Genomic DNA, 19,964 nt, shown 5'->3' on the forward strand with positions numbered 1-19,964 from the left:
TCACTATGCAGGCTCCGGACCACTTCCATGCCTGGTAGGGTAGTCTCCCCGCCCGGCTCCTCCTCTAACCCAGGTGGATACTGCCGCCTGGGCATTTCCCTCTGTCTTGGAGCTGAGAATATTCTATTACCTGTGCTCCAAGGTCATTTCAGAAATCTCAAAATACACCTAATGAGCAAAGAAGAGTGGTGAAAAGCTACCTCTCCGCTCTCCTGGCACTGGCCTCTCCCCAAGGGCAAAGCAGCTACCCCGAGGCTCACCTCTCCTTAGTGATGAAAGCAGGTTGGGGAGGGGCAGGCGACTATCAAATACCAGCCTCCGGAGGACCTGGGCTCCTCACCCTCACTCACAGTCCCTGAGTGCTCACTTGTCCTCGGGATGAAGCAGTTTCCATACGATCCTGGTGTCCAAGCCACGTGCAGACCCTAGATTGCAATCCTCTTTGTAGTATGTATGACACAGAATATCATTAATACTATCTGGCAATTGTACAATTAATAATATGTTATTAAACAATAATACTATTACACATCAACCTGTTTAAGATCTTGGGCTTCCCTGGTGGCTCAGGCAGTAAAAAAATCTGCCTGCCATGCAGGAGAGCTGAGTTCAATCCCTGGGTCGGGAAGATCCCCTGGAGGAGAAAATGGCAACGTACTCAAGGATTCTTGCCTGGAGAATTCCATGGACAGAGGAGTCTGGCGGGTTACAGTCCATGGGGGTCACAAAGAGTTGGACAAGATTGAGCAACTAATACTTAAAGATCTTAATATAGTAATAAGTATGTTATAAAGTAATATTTAATTGTTACTGTTATAATGTATGATATGTGCAATCAGTTCAGTTCAGTTCAGTCACTCAGTCGTGTCCGACTCTTTGGGACCCCATGAATCGCAGCACGCCAGGCCTCCCTGTCCATCACCATCTCCCAGAGTTCACTCAGACTCACGTCCATTGATAATTATAATTAAATTATGTATTTGGGCTTCCCTGGTGCCTCAGCTGGTAAAGAATCCACCTGCAATGTGGGAGACCTGGGTTTGATCCCTGGGTTGCAGAGATCCCCTGGAGAAGGGAAAGGCTACCCACTCCAGTATTCTTTCACTTTTCACATTATGTAATATCTGTACAACATATAGTATATAAATATACAGTAATAAGATTAGGATTATTGCATGCACTATTAATTATCATGTATATATTTATGTATGTTTGAGAAGGATAAATGTTTGTTGTTTTAAGCCACTGTGATTTGGGGTATTTGGTAGCGAAAGTGAGCGTGTGTGGGGACTTGTGCCTGGAGCACCGCATGTAGGCACTGAGCCTGTGAGGTGGGGGCTGAGCCCGTCCTGGTTACAGCTTTACTCTCAGCCCTGCCCAGTGCCTGGCACACAGAGGGCTTTTGGTAAATGGTAACTCGGCAAGAAGCCCTGCAGCCATCTGACAGAACACCCAGCACAGAATGTCTTGATACCTGCTTTGCCATTTATCCTAATATTCAGTTCTTATTAAAACAACAAAATGAAAAAGAACTACAAAATAAGATCTATGAAATTATACATGACAGGTTATTTATTTTCCAGATGAGACGGGTAAATCACAGGCTTCAAAGTCCTTCTGTAAAAGCGAGCATATAAGCACCTGGTCAGCCCCAAGGGCAAACCCGTGGAAGGCAGACCAGATCTCTCATTTTCCCTGTGCCCATCCTGGGGCTGGGGTCTGTCCTGCCTGGCAGTCTTGCCTCCCACCCCAGGCTACCTGGAACACCCATGGGCATCAACATGGGGCGGGGGCAGGGCAAAGCAGGGACGTCAAAAACTCAAGTTAAACACAACACAGCTTTCTTGGCAGGTCGTACTAGAACAGGTGGGCGCTGTGGACAGCCTCATCGGCTTTCTCTGTGATGAGGATAACAACACTGATATGATGATTATAGTATTTCACAGGGTTATTTCAGAGATAAACAGAGTCAGCTTATATACAAGCACACCCTTGGCATCCTGAGCAAGTGCTCCATCAGTATTGCTAAATCTGATGACAATGTATCGTCCCAGAGGATATCTGATTGTCAGTAACATTGATCACGAATGGAACTACCCATCGAGGACCATCCGAATTGCTAGGAGGAAGAAAGCGCTTCAGGGTGCTCATTACACAATCTCCTGTGGACAAGAATGTCCGGGGATGACCGCACAATGACCACTGACCCCAACAGTGCTGTGAAGGCAGGGACCCTGCTGGGTGAGGTCCTGGGGCCCCATAATGCACCACAAGCAAACGGTGGGTGTCTTTTTTAAAGCCTACTTAACTTTTTTTAAAAAGGTGTTCTTTTTTTTGGATGTGGACCACTTTTTAAGTCTTTACTGAATCTATTACAATACTCTTTGTTTTACGTTTTGGTTTTTCAGCCATGAGGCTTGTGGGAGCTTACCTCTCCGACCAGGGATGGAACCCGCACCCTTGTATTGGAAGGCAAACTCAACCACTGGACTGCCAGGGAAATCCCCAAACAATGTGCATTTAAAACTACAGAAATTCTCTCTCCATTCTGGAGGCCAGAGCCTGAAATCAAGGTGTGGGCAGGGCCACACTCCTGCGGAACCCCAGGGGAGGACTCTCCCTTGCTTCTTCTGTCCCCGGTAGCCCCAGGGAGTCTTGGCTTATGACAGCATCTCTGTAACCTCTGCCTTGTCTTCCCATGATCTTCCTTCTGTGTCTCTGCATCCACGTGCTAAGTCGCTTCAGTCATGTCCGAATCCCTGCGACCCCTCGGACCATAGTCCGCCAGGCTCCTCTTGTCCATTGGATTATCCCAGGCAAGAATACTGGAGTGGGTTGCCATTTCCTCCTCCAGGGGACCTTCCCAACCAGGGGTCGAACCTGCGTCTCTTATGTCTCCTGCTTTGATCACTAGCTCCACCTGGGCAAGCCCCTCTGTATCCACATTGCCCTCTTTTTTATAAGGACACCAGTCGTACTGATCTCAGCTTAACTTGGCCATTCCATTTGTAGAGACCCTACTTCCAAATCAGGTCACAGTCACCGCTACCAGAGGTTAGGGTTACAGCATCTTCCAGGAGACACAAGTCAGCCATGATCCCGTCAGCTCTGTATCCTCCACGCCTAGCACGGGACCTGGGAAACAGACAGAAATGGGCTCACGGGTTTCCCAGGTCCAGCTCTACAGGTGCCCAGCTGTAAACACGCTCCCAGCAAGCCAGCTCCCCATTTCCTTCAAAATGAGAAGCTGGCCCCCCATCCTAAAATTCCGGCCCCGTCATATCCTTCCTTCTGTTCCCCGCCCCCAGCACGAGTGAGGACCCCAGGGCCACCTGCCCAGCTCTGCACTGAGCCCCCGCCGGGTCCCCACAGAAGGTGGGCAGGGCTGCACGGCTCCCACAGCTAGGACCTGGCCTCAGCCGCCTGGAAAAAAGGCTGGACCCCTGGGGTGACCCACAGCAAAGTGGTCTTTGTCATCCATTCATCAGCGACTTCGCTGCCAGGTCAGAGTATATCAACGCACAGAGGCTCTGGCACGAGGCCCCAAAGCCCGGATGATATCTGATGGGTGTGTGACAAGCCGTGAGCTGGCAGAGAAGGGCTTCCTGTCAACAGGAAGGGAAGGATGCGGATCAAATCATTTTCAAAGCAGGCAGAGGAAGAGAGATGAGCGAGACTGGGGTTAACCGTTCCGACGCCGGGCTCTCTCTCTCGTGGCTCCCCCGCCATTTAACAGCAAGGTCACAGTTGACTGACCAAGCAAATGAAGGACTTCTTCACCTCGGGTGCTCAGCACTGCATTGGCCACTGTCTGTCTCTTATCTTAAAGCCTTTGACCACAGGCTGACATTTGGTTTGCTGTCCGGGGATGTCCAGATAGGCTGGGCCACTGTCTGGAAAGAGGTGGGAGTCACAGGCGTTCACGTGTGATGATACCCACTGTTCTGGGTCAGAGTGGGGGTAGTGGATGGGCGAGATTGGGGAAGGAAGGCCAGATTCTAACCCAGCTCTTCCAGGGTCTGTGGCCTGCTGGGTGACCTGAGTAACCCCATAATAGTGAAATAGTGAGCTGAGTATATCAAGATGGGAAAAGTAGTAGAAAAACAGTCAAGAAACAGCATCACCTGGGGCCTCTCTAGTGGCCGAGTGGTTTAAGAATCTGCCTTTCAACTCAGGGGACGCGCGACTGATCCCTGGTCAGGGAACGAAGACCCCACATGCCTCAGGGCGACTAAGCCCAAGAGATGACAGTGACCGAGGCCCCGTGCCACAACTGGAGTCTGTGCCCCACATCAAAAGATCCTGCCTGCTGTAACCGAGATCCCACATGCCGCAGCAAAGATTCGAGGCGGCCAAATAAATGAACATCAAAAAACCAAAAAAAAAGAAACAGCATCATTGAAGAGCACATTTACGTGTCTGGATGGTTTCAGAAGACACAAGCTGATGTGCTGAAGTTAAAGAAAATGAAGTCTAAGCAGGTGAAAAGCCCTTGGCAAGTGAAGACGTGTTTCCAGTTTTTCTGGAGTCAGACTTGGGTCAAAAAGGAAACCCCTGGGGGCAGATCAGTAATAGAAGACAGTTTTGCTAGATTTTTACTGGAGGAGGAAACAGGCAGGGAAAGATACTGGTGAAGCGCTGAGAACCAGATCAAGTTTATGATGTGTGAAATGACAGCACTGAACACACGTGTGGGGCTGCTGCTGCTGCTGCTGGAACCTTGGGACTAGCGATGTCCTTTTGGCGCAATAATGACCCAGGATATCAATGATCGCATTTATCATGAGGCCATGAGACATCAGAGCCCAGTTTACACAAGGATCTTGAACCCTCCACAGACAGGTGCTAGGAAAGAGTGGGCCAAGGGCAGCAGAGGCTAGACTTGACAATAGGGTCACCAACTATGGGACGGGGGATGCCCTGTTCTCAGCTGGGGACAAGCTGTAAAGTGCGGACAAGAAGATGAGACAGGGAATCCAGCCTGTGAGTCACTGGATGTGTGATTCTGCAAATCCACGTGTTTCGTGCTCAGCTTAGGTCACTAGGTGAGCTGGTCCACGGAGGTCCGTGCATAGTCTGTAGGGTGGAATCTTCAAGGAAGGGTACCCCTATATCCATTCTCTGCCTCCCTGTTCCCCCGCACAGGCCCAGAGCTGGACTGTGCTTAACTGTGCATTCAGCCAACGTGCTACATGAAGCCCACCCCGCAGTCAGTCCAGCTCATACCCTGCAAGCTGCAGAGAGACATCAGGCCTCGTTCATAAACCCCGGAGCCACAGAACAGTTCCGGGGACTCCATTATTGGCTCCTCTGCCTCCTCCAGTCCCGATATCATGCTCTGGGCCCTGTAAGAGCCTGTGTTCAGGGTACCCAAAATGCATCAAGCCACTGAAGGGCGGAGTCAGGAAACAATGCAGTGAGGTCTAAGAGGCTGGACCACCACCAGTCACACAGGCTGGGGGCCTGTCTGGACACTCATCTTTATCTGGGAGCCAGAACTACTCTGCCTTTGTTCTACCGTCAGGAGCCAAGAGTCTCTCTTCTCAACGGCAGGTGGAAGAGTGCAGACACTAGAGAGAGGATGGAGAGACACATGGATGCTTAGATGGGGCAGTGGACAGACTGATAGAAAGAGTAACACGGGGGCAGGGGGCTTCCCCGGTAGCTCAAGTGGTAAAGAATCTGCCTGCCAAGTGCAGGAGATGCAGGAGATGTGGGTTCAACCCCTGGGTCAGGAAGACTCGCCCGGGGAAGAAAATGACAAGCTACCCCATGACTCTTGCCTAGGAAATCCCATGGACAGAGGAGTCTGGCTACAGTTCAAGGGATCGCAAAAAAGTCAGACACGACTGAGCACACACAAGAGTCAGAGCCCACACACTGAGGAAGCTGGAAAGCAATTCTTTGTTAAATCCCTGGAGGCCTGAGAGTCACCCAGAAAACTTCTCAGAAACAAAGAACCACAGGTCCCACGCCCTAGAAATGCTGATTCAGCAGTTCTGGACTGAGACCTAGGATTGTACATTTTAAGCAAACGCTGGCTGGATCGACTTAGGCTGGTCCGTGAGCTGCACTTTGACAAACACTGTCCTAAACCCTAACCCATCTTGCTCAAGGTGGTACACGCCAACCAAGGTCAAGGCCAAAGATGACACACACCCGCACCTTGCCGCATGGCACCCGCTTTCCCTTCACTGAGGCTTTAGTCCAGCAAGTTTCAGTGGCGGGGTGGGCAGTGAGCAGTCCTACAGAGGGCAGAAGGTAGCTCCCAGTCCCGGGCGGGGCCCCCCTCCTTCAAGCCCTGCCCAGCAGAGCGGATGAGGCTGGATGGAGGCTACTGGTCCCAGGCCCATCTACAGGGCGAAGGGCACTGGGCTTCAGGCAGCGCGAGGCTTCCCTCTGGAGACATCACAAGCAAAGACGTCCCCAGCGACCGGCCCAAGCCACGCTGGGTCTCCATGACCTCTGAGGCCGGGCAGCTGCTCCTGGCTCTATTTCTAGGCTGTCTCCGGGGACTGACAAGGATTTCTGCTGCCCCTCTCCCAGGAGAAGCAGGGGCTGGGCACTCTGGCAGCAGTAAGTATTGGGCCACTGCCTCGGACCAAGGCTGACCTCCCCCAGCTGCCTCCGTGTCCCTACGGGCCCCCACGTGGGTCCTTCTCTCCAAAGTCCTCCCTGCCCCCCGACCGCCTGCCCCATCATTGGCTTGTGAACAGTCCCAGAGTCCCACAAGATGGTCAAAGAGACAGCCAGCGGTCACCACTTACAGTAAGGCTGCGCGCTAACAGGGCACATTCTTTTTCTCGGACAGAAAGGCAGAAAGCACACGCTAACTCCCAGCGATGGCTGCTCAGGCAGAGGGTTCTGGCAGGTCGCCAGGCATAGCTAGGCTTCTAATGAGCTCTTTTCTAAAAGCATTCCCACCACCTGGATGACTGTTCCTGCCTTCCATTAGGGATGAAGGCGGAGGAACGAGAACCCAGGCGAGGTGCCAGCACACCACGACTCTGAACGGTACGCTTGTCCTGCTACTTTTAAAGGCCTAGGGCAGCCCCAGAGGAGCCTGCAAGCAGGCGTTCCTCTCCTCTCCCTCCTCTCTTTCCCCGGACAAGATCCAAGAGGGTGTCCCCCAAAGGTGACCCACCCTGAGCCTGAAACCAAGCAAGGCAACACCCTCCATCAGGCCCAAGGGCCATTCTCCCTTCAGTAGAATTCAGTTAATGAATAACTTTAGTTAGTAACTGTGGGTCTCCACTACCCACTGTCACCTAAGCCCTTAGTATATCCCCTAAAGTTGATTCCTCTTTTCCGGTATCTCAGGGCACAGCAGGTGCTGTGCTGCTGGCAGGAGGGCAGGGTAAAAGGTGGTTAAGGATCTAGATTAAAAGACTTCCTTGGTGGTCCAGTAGTTAAGAATCCACCTGCTGATGCAGGGGACACGGGTTCAATACCTGGGCCGGGAAGAACCCATGTGCCTCAGAGCAACTAAGCCTGGGAGCCACAACTACTGAGCCCACGAGCTGCAACGACTGTGCTCGCACGCCCGAGAGTCTGTGCTCCCCAACAAGAGAAGCCCCCACTGACCATAACCAGAGAAAGCCTGAGTGCAGCCATGAAGACCCAGTGCAGCCAAAAAAAAAAAAAAATTACAAAGTAAAAAATTAAAAAGTAAACTAAATTAAAAAGAAAGATCTAGATTAAAGAGCCTAGGATGGAGGTTTGCAATTATCTCCCCCAACATCCTGGGCCATAGTTCTGTTTATGCATCAGATGTGGGGCTGGAGACTGAGTCCAGTCGTGTCCATTTCAGAAAAAAAGACAAGCTGCTTTGGACACGAGAGGTCCCAGAGGCTTCATCACAGTGAGTGTCACTGGTTGCCACCAAATGAGCCCTCCACTGGACTGCCAGAGCCAGGGTATCTTCCGGGAGCTGCTCTTAAGAATCCCGAGCGTCCTGGGAAATGAGCACCGATGCCCACCAGCTGTTGGGGGAGGAGGCAGAAGTGATGCCCTTTGATCCACTGCTCAAGGCCACCTGGGCTGTGACAGACTCACAATCTTCCCCCAAGAACCGCCTCCTGACACCAAACGTCCTGCAATCCTAAGGCCAGCTCAATCCCTTGCCATCCATCAGAAACCACGGCTGACCATCTTCCATCTTGCCTCTGTCCGTTTTCTTTCATCATCACTATAGTTCAAGCTCTTAAATGCTGATCTCTGGGTTTTTTACCCAAGCATTTGATTGCTTCCCTTGACACCAGCCCAGTCTCCACAACTCTACTCCACGAAGTGTTGTTGCCATCACTTTTAATTGCTTCTTACTTTAAAGTAAGTGAAGTGAAAGTAAAGTGAAAGTGAAGTCATGTCCGGCTCTTTGCGACCCCACGGACTGTATAGCCCACCAGGCTTCTCTGTCCGTAGAATTTTTCAGGCAAGAGTACTGGAGTGGGTTACCATTTCCTTCTCCAGGGGATCTTCCCAACCCAGGGATAGAACCTGGGTCTCCTGCATTGCAGGCAGACGCTTTACTGTCTGAGCCACCAGGGAAGACTCTGACTTGAAATTCCCCCTCATAACAGTGAGACAATGACTTGGATTCAGTAGTTTATCCCAGGGAGCGGGGGAGGTGAGGCAAGGAAGTCAGGCCAGACAGAAAGAGTGCGTGAATGACTGATTGGCCCACCACTCTGGGCAACCGGGGCTGGGTCCTGCTGGGACCCTCAGAGGCCTCCACAGAACCCATGGTAGAACCTCTCCCCTCACCTGCATTCCTCCTTGGTGAGGGCTGCCCCTTTAGGGCATAATGCCAACCCCGGCATTCCCACGCCAGCCTACTCAGGCTGAGCAAGCTGCCACTATTCCAGAGGCCTCCTTGAGGAGCAGAGAGACACGGTGAGCAGCTGTGGTGTGGAGCGGAGCTGTCCAGCAAGGCTGCAGGGAACCCTGGGTGGGCTCTGGGCACAACAGGAAGGACACCCATCGCATCTACCGCAGCTTCCCAAGGGCTCCAGTGGGGGCATCCTCATTCCTGGGCCTAAGTCCCAGGAAGGACTCCCAGAGAAGAGACAGGAGGCCAGTTAAAGTGGGATTTCGGGTAACAACGGACGGTCTTTCTTTTAGTATAAGTTTATCCCAAATGGTGCCTGCCACATTCATATACTAAGAAGTTGTTCATTGTTTAAAATTCTAATTTAACTGGGCACTTAGTATTTCTACTTGCTAAATCTTGTAAGGCCGATTCAAGGCTCTTCTTGATCTAACCTTGACGTATTTCCGATTACCCTGATTTCTCAAACCCTTTCATCCATGAAAAGGGGCCCTTCGCTGGGTCTGGAAACAGCCTCACACTCTCCAACTCCAGAGAGGGGCTCAAGCTGGTTCCCTGGCAAGAGTGATCCCCCGCCATGCCCCTGACACGTCTCTGTCCTGCCTACCACCTCTGGGTGCAGTGTCTCTCTGAACATGTCCATGCCCTGCCATCTCTCCCTCCTCTCCCCTCTGAAAGCAGGTATGGCCCGCACTGGTCAACCTGTACCCTTGGGTCATCTGCAAACATCTGTCTGAATGCCACATTTTCCCAGCTAGCATGTAACTCTCACCCAGCCCAGCACAGGGACCCACAGGTAATAACTACTTGGTTAGTGACAACACCCTCTTGGTTCCCCCTGCCCCCAAACACACAGCAGATGCAGGCCCTGTGAGAGCAGAGACAGAGGCCCTCTCCTTTCCCCCTGGATCTCACCATCAAGCAGCGCAGCACACGTGTCGTGGAATAACTGAGTGAACGGTACTTTCTGTAAGGGCTGCGTCGGGCCAAGAATGATGGCTAAAGCAGCCAAAGTCATCACCAGCAGCAGGAGGGCTGGTGAGAGGGTTCCAACTATATCGTGGCTTTTCCGCCGTCACACCTCAGTCCTCTTCCAGGTTCTGGGTTTTGCCCTCCACCTCTCCGGAGCATGCCCCACACACGTGTTCCCATTTGAGACCAGCCTCACCTATCACCCTGAATAGGATATGCACGGCCTGGGCACTAGGCAGTGTCATTTTCTTTTCTCTCTCTTTTAAAGTAGATGCTCTGATGTAAGTGTAATAGCCATACATTCATATAACAGTGTGCACTGGTACGAGCTTTCCCATGATTTATTTTTATATCAACAGACTTGAAAGGGGGGCAAAGCAGAGTTATTATCTGTTTGACAAACAGGAGAAGCTGAGTAGTTAAATGGCTCAGTCAAGTGAAGCTACCAGAGGGAGGCTTCGCCTACTGGTGTCTAACTTTCCATTTACAAATATGGCTCAAAATATCTCACGTTAGGAATGTAAACAAGACTATCTCATTTTCAAATAGGATGTTTATTTAGTCAAAGGTATGCTTATTCCCGCAAGCTTGGGTCACCACCCTGGTGGTCACACTGCAAGCTCGGGCCCAGTCACCTGCTCCCTGAGCTCTCCCTTGCCAGGGAGGGCTGGCCACCTGTCCCAACTTGGGGCTGCTCCCTGAAGTACCCATCAGATGTCTGGGGCTCCCCCAGTACCTGACCTTCCTGGCCAGTGTTTGCACAGAGGACTGGGAAGGAAGCGCAGTCAACAAACATCTTAGTTAAATGCCTGAGAGAGTTCACAGCAGAAAATGCTTGGCCAGGCAGCACCCCCTCCCCCCGCCCCTCGCTGGCGGCTGTCAGAAAGGATTAGCTTCCAGGAGGTGTCTGTAACACGGTGAGGTCGGAGGCAGCTCTGGGCGGATGGGACCACCAGCATCTGTGCCCAAGACCGGTCACCCATCATCAAAATTACATTCTCCACGGAGTTCTCTTGCGTGTGTGTTTGGACACACGTGTACTCGGTTAGTGAGGCTGGGGGTGTGACCCAGCTGGGGGCTTCCTTCGGGTGCAGGTAAGGGCTGTAGGGCTCAGCATCAGACCAACCCCCCCTCCACCCACCCACGGAGTGGCTAAGTAAGGCTGCGGGGGGCCACGGGCAAGCAAACTGCAGGGTGGGCGCACGACCCCTGCCCGCCACGCCCTCCAGCTGGACAAAGTCAAGCTGCAGACCGATCGATGTCGCCAAAGTCCGGCCCAGAGGCCGGCGTGGCCAGGGCTGAAGTTCGCGAGGGCCCTGCACGCCTTAGGGGATCCGGAGCCCCCAAATGCCTGAAATGTGCTCCCAGGGTCAGACCCAGGGGCCGGCTGCAGAGGAGCCTCCCGCCCCGGGCCCACAGACACCCGAGGAAAGCTGAGGAGCAGGGTGCTGGGGAGCGGGGTTGGGGGGTCAGTTTGAGGGCGCAGCTACACACAGCTGCCGCCCCCATTCCCTGCTGTCCCCACCCACCGCCCCTCCCGTCCGTCCCCAGCCGCGGCGCGCGGCTCCACCTCCCCGGAGCGCAGTCCACACGGTCCTCCTTCAACAAAAACAAGCCTACGCACCGCCCCCCGCACCCGCACCGGGCGGGATCCCGGGCTACGCCCAGCCCGCCACGCCACAGACGGTGGGTCGCCGGGCCCCGGCGGCACTCGGGCGGGGCGGGAGACGGAGCCCGGGCCGGGCGGCGCAGCTCGGCCCAGCGCCATCAGCCGTCCCCGGAGCGGCAGGAGGGGCGCGCACGGCGGCTGGGCGGCCCGCGTTAACCGCTTCCGCGCCGGTTCGGAGCGCCACGGGGGGCGGCGAGCGGGAGGCCCCGCGGGGCCGGACTCACCGGAATGTGCACCCGCAGCGAACGCCGCTTCTGGCTGCTGTTTTTCTTGCCGCCGCTCCCGCCGGGGCTGCAAACATCTTTCTTCTTCTTGGTGTCCATGGCCGCGCTTCCCATAACTTTAAGCCGAAGTTAATTCCGGGTGACCCGTTCCTGGAATTCGGTCCTCTCCTTCCCCGTGCCCGGCCCCTGCCGTCGGCCGCGGGCGCTGTTTACTGTCCCCTCCCGCCTAAAGACACCGCGTGGGGACTTCCGCGGGAGGGAGGTGGGGCAGGGACCTCGGGCCCGCCGGGGGTGGCGGTCGGCGGGAGCGCCGGGTTCACGTGTCCGCTTCCTCCTACGGGATCGTCCGAGGCAGAACCGAAGCCCGAGGCCGTCCCGGTTCGGGGCTACGCGTGGCGGCGTGCTCCCTCCGAGTGACAAAGTTTTCTTCCTTTGGCAAGGCGAGGCAACATTTCCCACCCTCCCGGCTCCCCGCCACTCCCCGATTCCCAAAGGTAATCGGACAGGCAGGTGCAGTTCAACACTTTGAGAAGCAGCCCTCCTATTGCCTGCGCCTGAGCGAAAGATCTGGCGAGAACGAGACGCTGTGTGTATTAACGTGAGCCTCGGCCGCAGAATAAACCAGCCCGCAGCCGGGAGCGAGGTCCGTCCTCCTTTCTGGGCGAGGGAGGGAGGAGGAGGGGAAGAGGAGGTGCAAACGCGGAGACTCTGCGCAATTGGACCAAGGCGCGGCGGCGAGCGCGGCTGCTGGCGCCGGGCCGGAGAGCGCCCGGGAGCCTCGCGGGGAGCGGAGGCCCAGTCACCCGCTCCGTCCCCCTGCTGCCGCCGCTCCAGGGCGCCGGGGCCGGGGGCTACGCGAAGGGCCGGGCCTGGCCCAGACGCAGGCGGGTGGCGCGGGGAGGTGGACGGCGGCGCGCCTCGAACAGGAAGTACACGGCGTGCCGCGCGCTCCCCTCGCCGCCGCGCGCTGTCGCCCGGGGGGCTGCGGTCCCCTGCGGCCGTGGCGGCGCGGGACCCGCTCCGAGACAGGTGTCAGACCCCGGAAACCGCCCCCCCCCCATGTCGGTCATAAATGTCTGACCCCCCCGCCACACGCACCCTGAAACACGCACACGCGCCCCGTGCCCTGCAGACCCGGCGGCGGCGGAAGCACGGGGGTTTTGGTGGGATGCGCTTTGACCCGCACGTGTGTCTGGAAAACCGCGGCCCCGGGGCCCTGCCCGCCGGCGTGCGCGCTGAGATCGCACCGGGCAGGTGAGCCCCGGGGTCGCGGGCGGAGTGAGAGTTTTCACCGCCACCACCCCCGCACCCCGCCCGGCTGTTTCAGGTTCACCCAGGAACCCGCGGTAAGGGTCGGGCGCGGAGTGCGCAGGCCGGCGCCGCGGGGCACACGGGGTTGCTAAGACGGCGGAGGAAATGGTGGGGGCCGAGGGCTGGAAACCCAGGGCCAGGCCCCCACGTGCTGCCTCGGTCTCAGCCCCGCGCGTAGCCCCGCGCCGGCCGGGTGTGCAACCCGGACGCTTCCCCCACCCCGGCTGGAAGTGGGGCGAGTCCTCGTTAGAGAGTCGCCTGCCCTGCTGCTCGCGGCTCTGAGAACAGGGTGGCCCCCCAAAGTCACTCGAGCGCCTTGAACGCTGACGTCAGCTCTCCTGCTCCCCGGCCATCAGTGATGTGAGGACACAGGTCGCTTTGGGGACGCCCTGGGGGCCGTGAGGAGATGGCCTTCCCTCCTGTCCAGGTGCGGAGGGTCGCAGAGGTCTCCCCCGGGAAGGAATGTGAGCCCGCTTCAGGGACGCCCCCCAGGCGGTGCCGCCCACCCAGCCTCAAGACACCCTCGTCCAGCCTGTCTTTCCTGCTTCCCTCTCCAGTCCGAGTTCCTCCGCGTGTGTGAAATCCCCCATAGTCCGGCTGGTGCCTGGTTCAGACGTTCTGGAGGGTTCCTTCCCCTCCCGGCTCTCCAGTCCAGAGTGGACCGAGGGCGCTGAAGACCTTCCCGTCCCAGAGCCGTGCTTTCTGGACTGCTGCCGCTGCTAAGTGGTTTCAGTCGTGTCTAACTCCTTGTGACCTCATGGACTGTAGCCACCCAGGCTCCTCTGTCCATGGGACATTCCAATCAAGCATACAGGAGTGGGTGGGTTGCCTTTCCCTTCTCCAGGGGATCTTCCCCACCCAGGGATCAAACTTGCGTCTTTAGTGTCTCCGGTACTGGGAAGCGGGTTCTTTACCACTAGCGTCACCTGGGGAGCTTTCTGGACAGAAGGTTGCAATGCACTGGAGGGAACCGCACCTGGGTTCAAAAGCCACTTAGCTATCAGGTGTGGAGTTTCTCGCTTTGACCTTGTTCTGACTGATTGCTTGGCTGGGAGTCGGGGAGGATTTCCGGAGACTCAGGGAGATGACTGCCTTATTCCACTGAACGCTGGAAACACTGTTTAGAAAGAGACAATGGTGGGCCTTCAGCGTACCTGATGTGGTATAAAGCCCTCCCGGACCCACGCAGAGTGACTCTCCAGTTGTCATTTAAATTCCGTCTCTTCAGTTTAATATTTTAATCCCTGTCACAGTAATAATTAGCCAAGGCAAGCGAATGACTCCATTTGCTGAGAACTGGTTTTGGAAGGAGAGAAGGAGGGGCAGGAGGGAAGTCAGGGAGACTTGGAAGTGCCCTCCTGGGATCCATTCAGAATGAGGACGCTGCCCTGTTATTTCTCACACGGAGCATTTTGCCTGAGGCCTGTCATGGTTAATGGGCTGTGTCTGGATTATTAGAATAGGTACTTTTGTCTGTTGATTTGAGTAAATATGCCCCAGCATTTCTGGGCTTCCGGGGTGGATCAGCGGTAAAAACACCCACCTGCAATGCAGGAGCTGCAGGTTCAATCCTTGGGTCCGGAAGACCCCCTGGAGGAGGGCATGGCAACCCACTCCAGGGTTCTTGCCTGAAGAATCCCATGGACAGAGGAGCCTGTTGGGCTAGTCCATGGGCTTGCCCCATCACTCATTAATAAAATTCATTTGCTCTCTGAGTTTGGTTGGAGTGTAGACTTTTCTGCCTGGGAATCTTAAAACATTTTACTGTATTGCCTACATTTTAAGAGTGCCCCCACCTTTTTGTTGTTGTTGTTCCACATGTTAATTTTTTTTTTTCTCAATCTGGGTTTTTTTTTGTTTTTTTGTTTTTTAATGTTTTATTTGCTTTATTTTTGGCCGCACTGGGTCTTGGTTGCTTTGCCTGGGCTTTCTGTTCAGTTCAGTTGCTCAGTCGTATCTGACTCTCTGCAGCCCTGCGGACTGCAGCACTCTAGGCTTCCCTGTCCATCATCAACTCCTGGAGCTTACTCAGACTCATGTCCATTAAGTCGGTGATGCCATCCAACCATCTCATCCTCTGTTGTCCCCTTCTCCTCCTGCCTTCAGTCTTTCCCAGCATCAGGGTCTTTTCCAGTGAGTCAGTTCTTCATATCAGGTGGCCAAAGTATTGGAGCTTCATCTTCAGCATCAGTCCTTCCAATGAATATTCAGGACTGATCTCCTTTAGGATGGACTGGTTGGATCTCCTCGCAGTCCAAGGGACTCTCAAGAGTCTTCTCCAACACCATAGTTCAAAAGCATCAATTCTTCCGCTCTCAGCTTTCTTTATAGTCCAACTCCCACTTCTGTAGTTCCAGCAGGTTGGGGTAGGGAGGCTACTCTTCTTTGTGGTATGAGGGGCTTCTCATTGTGGTGGCTTCTCTTTTGGGCATGTAGGCTCAGTAGCTGTGGCTCTCCCGCTTAGTTGCTTCAGGGTATGTGCGATCTTCCCAGACCAGGGATGGAACCCGTGTCCCCTGCATTGGCAGGGGATGAGTTCTTATCCACTCTGCCACCAGGAATGTCCCTGGGTGTTTCTTATTGATGGTGTCAGAGAAGCTTACCAGTCATTTTTAAAACATATGTTCATTTATTTGGGGCCAAATCAGGTCTAAGTTTCGGCAGGCAGGATCTTTTTTCGTTGCGGCCTGTGGGCTTCTCCCCTTGAGGCTCACGGCCTCAGTAGTTCTCCCACAGCATGTTGGATCTTACTTCCCCAACCAGGGATCAAACCCAAGTACCCGCATTGCAAGGTGGAGTCTTAACCACTGGACGACCCGGAAAGTCCCTTACCTGTTTTGTTTTGTTTTTTCCTTCTGAAAAGCAATTAATAAATTGATCGTACATCTTCCAATCAGTGAAAATGTATAATCAATTATAAATTCTATCAATCATACACAGAATGGAGGGAGCACAGTGGTTGCTTTGTGTTTGGGTGCCTCCTGGAGCCCCTTCTCTCCTTCACCTGGCTGCACAGTTGTTTTAGCCAGTAGCTGCATGTGGCATGCCCAACCTGCAGCCTCTCTGTAAGGACCCTGACATCAGCTGTTTCTGAACACCCTGACCTATGACTCCCTTTGCAGAATTAATGCAATCAAATGTATGCTGAGCCAAAGAGAAACATTTTATGTAAAGGCAGAATTACTGATGTTACCTTTTGCCATAGGGTCCAGTATTGCTCAGCTGAGCACTGTTAACGATCCTGTCTTTATGTAAAATTCTGACTTGGGGGGAGGTATAACATGAAGTTCATAGATATAATTTCCCCCCCAAATCAAGGAGAGACTGTTAGTGGTCACCAAATATCTATGATTATCTACATAATAGATGTGTTTATCTACATTTTCTAATGCACTAGCAGCTAGGGTAGGAGTCTGTAATTAATTCTGGCCAAAGAAATACAAGTGGAATTAGTAGTCTTACTTCTGGGTCAAGCAGTGAACAGTTAGTATGCCTCCCCCATTTCCCTTTTCCCTCCTGCCATGGTCTTGGAGGCCATGTTCCGTGTAAGATAGAGGAGGGCAACCCAACTTACACTGAACTTGAGTCAATTGGATTAAACCACTGATATGTTGTAGGCTTCCCTGGTGTTTCACACAGTAAAGAATCTGCCTTTAATGCAGGAGACCCAGGTTTGACCCCTGGGTTGGGAATATCCCCTAGAGAAGGGAATGGTTATCCACTCCAGTATTCTTACCTGGAGAATTCCATGGACAGAAGAGGCCTTGTGGGCTACAGTTCATAGGGTCACTGAGATTTTGGTAATTATTGGTTATCACAGCATAGCCTTGCCTATTAAAAAAATTACTACATTGAAATATTGTTTATCTTCAAGACTGATTTGGGGGCACCTCCTCAAATTTCACACCCAGGGCAAGAGCCTCATTTGCCTCATCGTTGTGTGGTCCTGTCCTTTTGATTGATGCAAGGGTGAGAAGCAGAGGTTAGCCAGGGCCATGGACTGTCAGGGGACCAGCTTCCATGTCCCAAGAGAAAGAGTTAGTCCTCCCCAGCCCGGCCACTGAGGAGTGGTGTGGCTGTGAGCAGGGCACTTGTTTCATCCTTAAGGAGTGAGATTGCCCATGGAAGATTTAATGGGGGCGTGTATTTTGTCCCAATTGTATTGTGTATGTCTTGGTTAATTTTATTGCTTTAGGAATCCCTTCTTTAAATATATTGTTTTTCATTGGAGAATAATTGCTTTATAATATTGTGTTGGTTTCTGCTATACATCAACATGAATCAGCCATAGGTACACATATGTCCCCTCCCTCTTGAACCTCCCTCCCCCCTCCCACCCCGTCCCACCCCTCTAGGTTGTCACCAAGCCCCAGGTCTGAGCTCCCTGCCTCACACAGTAAATTCCCGCGGCCGTCTATCTCACGTGCGGTCATGCATATGTCTCAGTGCTACTCTTGCAATGCATTCCCCCCTCTCCTTCTCCTGCTGTGCCCACAAGTTCTGTTCTCTATGTCTGCAGAAGTCCCTTTTTTAACTGAACTTTTTAGAAGAATTGCATGATGAACTGAAAATTTAAAACAGACAAGCAAACAGAAGACCGCTGGTCCTTCCCCACAGATGGTTTATGAGCTTCTCAGGGGCAGCTGAAGTTTTGAACGTGTGTCCATCTGGGGCGTCACTTGTCTGGGCTACTCACAATCAGGGTTTCAGATACGTGGCACCTGTTAATACTAGTGGTTTCCCTCGTGGCTCAGACGGTAAGGCGTTTGCCTGCAATGCGGGAGACATGGTTTCGATCCCTGGGTCGGGAAGATCCCCTGGAGAAGGAAATGGCAACCCACTCCGGTATTCTTGCCTGGAAAATTCTATGGATGGAGGAGCCTGGTAGGCTATAGTCCATGGGGTTGCAAAGAGTTGGATACAACTGAGCGACTTCACTGGGTTCTCTGGTCAATATTAGGTGCCATTGCTAGGGTATTTTATGTATGGGAGAGGATATTATTAATGCTATTTTAACACACATATTGGTATAATTGCTGTACCACCACTGACTCCCCAGACTAACATCCCCTGAACATTTGAGGTACCCCCAGGGCTCCAGGTCATCACACTGGCCACCATGATGGTGCCACCTCTTCCCCAGCCAGGGCGGCATTTCATTCAGACATCACTTAAATGCTGCCCCGAGGACACCGACAATCTAGTTGAGAAGTGAAATACGCAGAGTACAAGTCAGCACAAAACAAACGCTGGATAAAGAGTTTACGGGATGTTTAATTTCACTTAGCCTAGTTTTCTAGATTAACTATTCCCTACCCACCCTCTCGCCCCTTGCTTTTTTTTTTTTTTTCCATGTGGTCTATTAATATCCCATGTAAATGAAAATGACTCTGGAAACGATGAGTCATCTTGGTAGAGCATTGACAGCTTAGAAAGTCTTAGCATCGGTGGTGTACTCATGGATTTCAAATTTGCCCTGTAGGGACTTCCCTGGGGGTTCAGTGGCTAAGACTCCACGCTCCCAGTGTTGGGGAGGGCGGGCCTGGCTTCAATCCTTGGTCAGGGAACTAGATCCCATGTGCCCCAGCGAAGAGTTTGCATGCTGCAACTAAGACCCAAATACACCAAATATTTATGTATTTGGTGCAGCCAAATACATTAAAAAAAAAAAAAAAAAGACTGCCCTGTAAACTTGGAATGTAATAGTGAAGGGGATATTGGTGATCAAGGGTGTGTAGACGGATGGACTTCTGTGTTTAATGGATTTCTGTTTTCAGTGGTGCTACATTCCACTGTCAGGAGGAAGAAAGGAATGGACTTTCTGATTACCTATTACATAGCAGACATTGTATTAGGTAGTTCATATTAATTATCTTACATGATTTCTATTAAAATCCCCCAAGAAAACTCTTCTCAGAATTTTACAGCTGAGGGAAACTGAGACTAGCTGTCAGCTTAGCTTAGCTGTCCATTTAACTTCTGTCCATTGGTCTTAATTTGCTGTGTCCTCTGAAAAGATATTTTAAAATGTGGCCCCTCCTTTTTAAAAGCTTTGCACAAGGCTGAGTACTACTGAGGAACCTCCTTCGGGGTGACCTTGGACAAGTGATTGAGCATCTTACCTAGGCATCACGCATCGGCTGCTATGCCTGTGATATAGAGCTGTGGGAGAATAGCTGTGTGTTAAAATAGTCTATGTAGCCCAGGACACCAGTGACTCAATTCTGGGCAAAAGCAACTCTAGGGAAAGTGAAACCCTAAGGTTTGGAATCAGGACTCTGTAAGTTCTCTGGTCACTGATGGGATTCCGAGAGGGGCGGGTGTTATGTAATCATGAAAACCAGACTCGAGGGTCACATTCCAGTTTTTATTTCCCTTTTAAACCGGCCGCTGATCGGATGTCCTTGTGGCAGATTGCACTCCCTGGTACAGATGGAGCTGTGACTCTCCACCTGCGGGGAGAAGAGGAGGCAGGCGCTCAGGACCCGCGGACGGGGCAGTCTTGGGACGGCACCTCTCCTGACAGCCCTTTCCCAGGTCCCTTTTGATTTTCCGGGGGGGACCCGATCAAGCCACTCTGTTATCTGTGCTCCGGATTGCTCTTCACCCATAACGCAATATTGTAAAGCAATGTTCTGACCATCAGGCTGTGCCGATCCTGGAATCCGAGAAGTACGGTGGGTTAAGGTGAAGCTAGATGGTGTGGCAATGTCCCCCAAGGGCAGACTTGTTCCTGTCTTTTCTCTGGAGAGTTGCCTGCTGTCTTGACCAGCTCTGTGCCTGCACACAGCCAGATAAACAAGCAAGGTCTGTGTGCCCATACAGTGCTGTGCAGGGGGAAGGGTTTGTTTGCTGAATAAACGGATAGGTAACCCCCGCGATTATGCCCCCTACCTTGACTGTAGGTAATCGACACATGAACAGCGTTCGTTGGGAATGAAATCTTGGGTCCTGCCAATGC

At 53.0% G+C, this 19,964-nt stretch overlaps 1 protein-coding gene across 4 annotated transcripts in view; it reads right to left on the minus strand.

Annotated features, from left to right (window-relative positions):
- PRKAG2 (protein kinase AMP-activated non-catalytic subunit gamma 2) overlaps window positions 1-12,315 on the minus strand; it is a 300,390-nt gene extending 288,075 nt beyond the window's left edge. For 2 of the 4 annotated variants that reach the window (XM_070788448.1, XM_070788446.1), the window contains exon 1: window positions 11,693-12,315. In XM_070788448.1, the coding sequence (XP_070644549.1) occupies window positions 11,693-11,806 (114 nt within the window). In that variant the 5' untranslated portion in view covers window positions 11,807-12,315. The remainder of the gene's footprint in view (window positions 1-11,692) is intronic. The other 2 variants (XM_070788445.1, XM_019959356.2) reach the window with 2 other exon arrangements.
- Window positions 12,316-19,964: the final 7,649 nt, after the last annotated feature.

The sequence above is a fragment of the Bos indicus genome, chromosome 4, assembly GCF_029378745.1.
Source record: "Bos indicus isolate NIAB-ARS_2022 breed Sahiwal x Tharparkar chromosome 4, NIAB-ARS_B.indTharparkar_mat_pri_1.0, whole genome shotgun sequence".
Lineage (NCBI taxonomy): Eukaryota > Metazoa > Chordata > Mammalia > Artiodactyla > Bovidae > Bos > Bos indicus.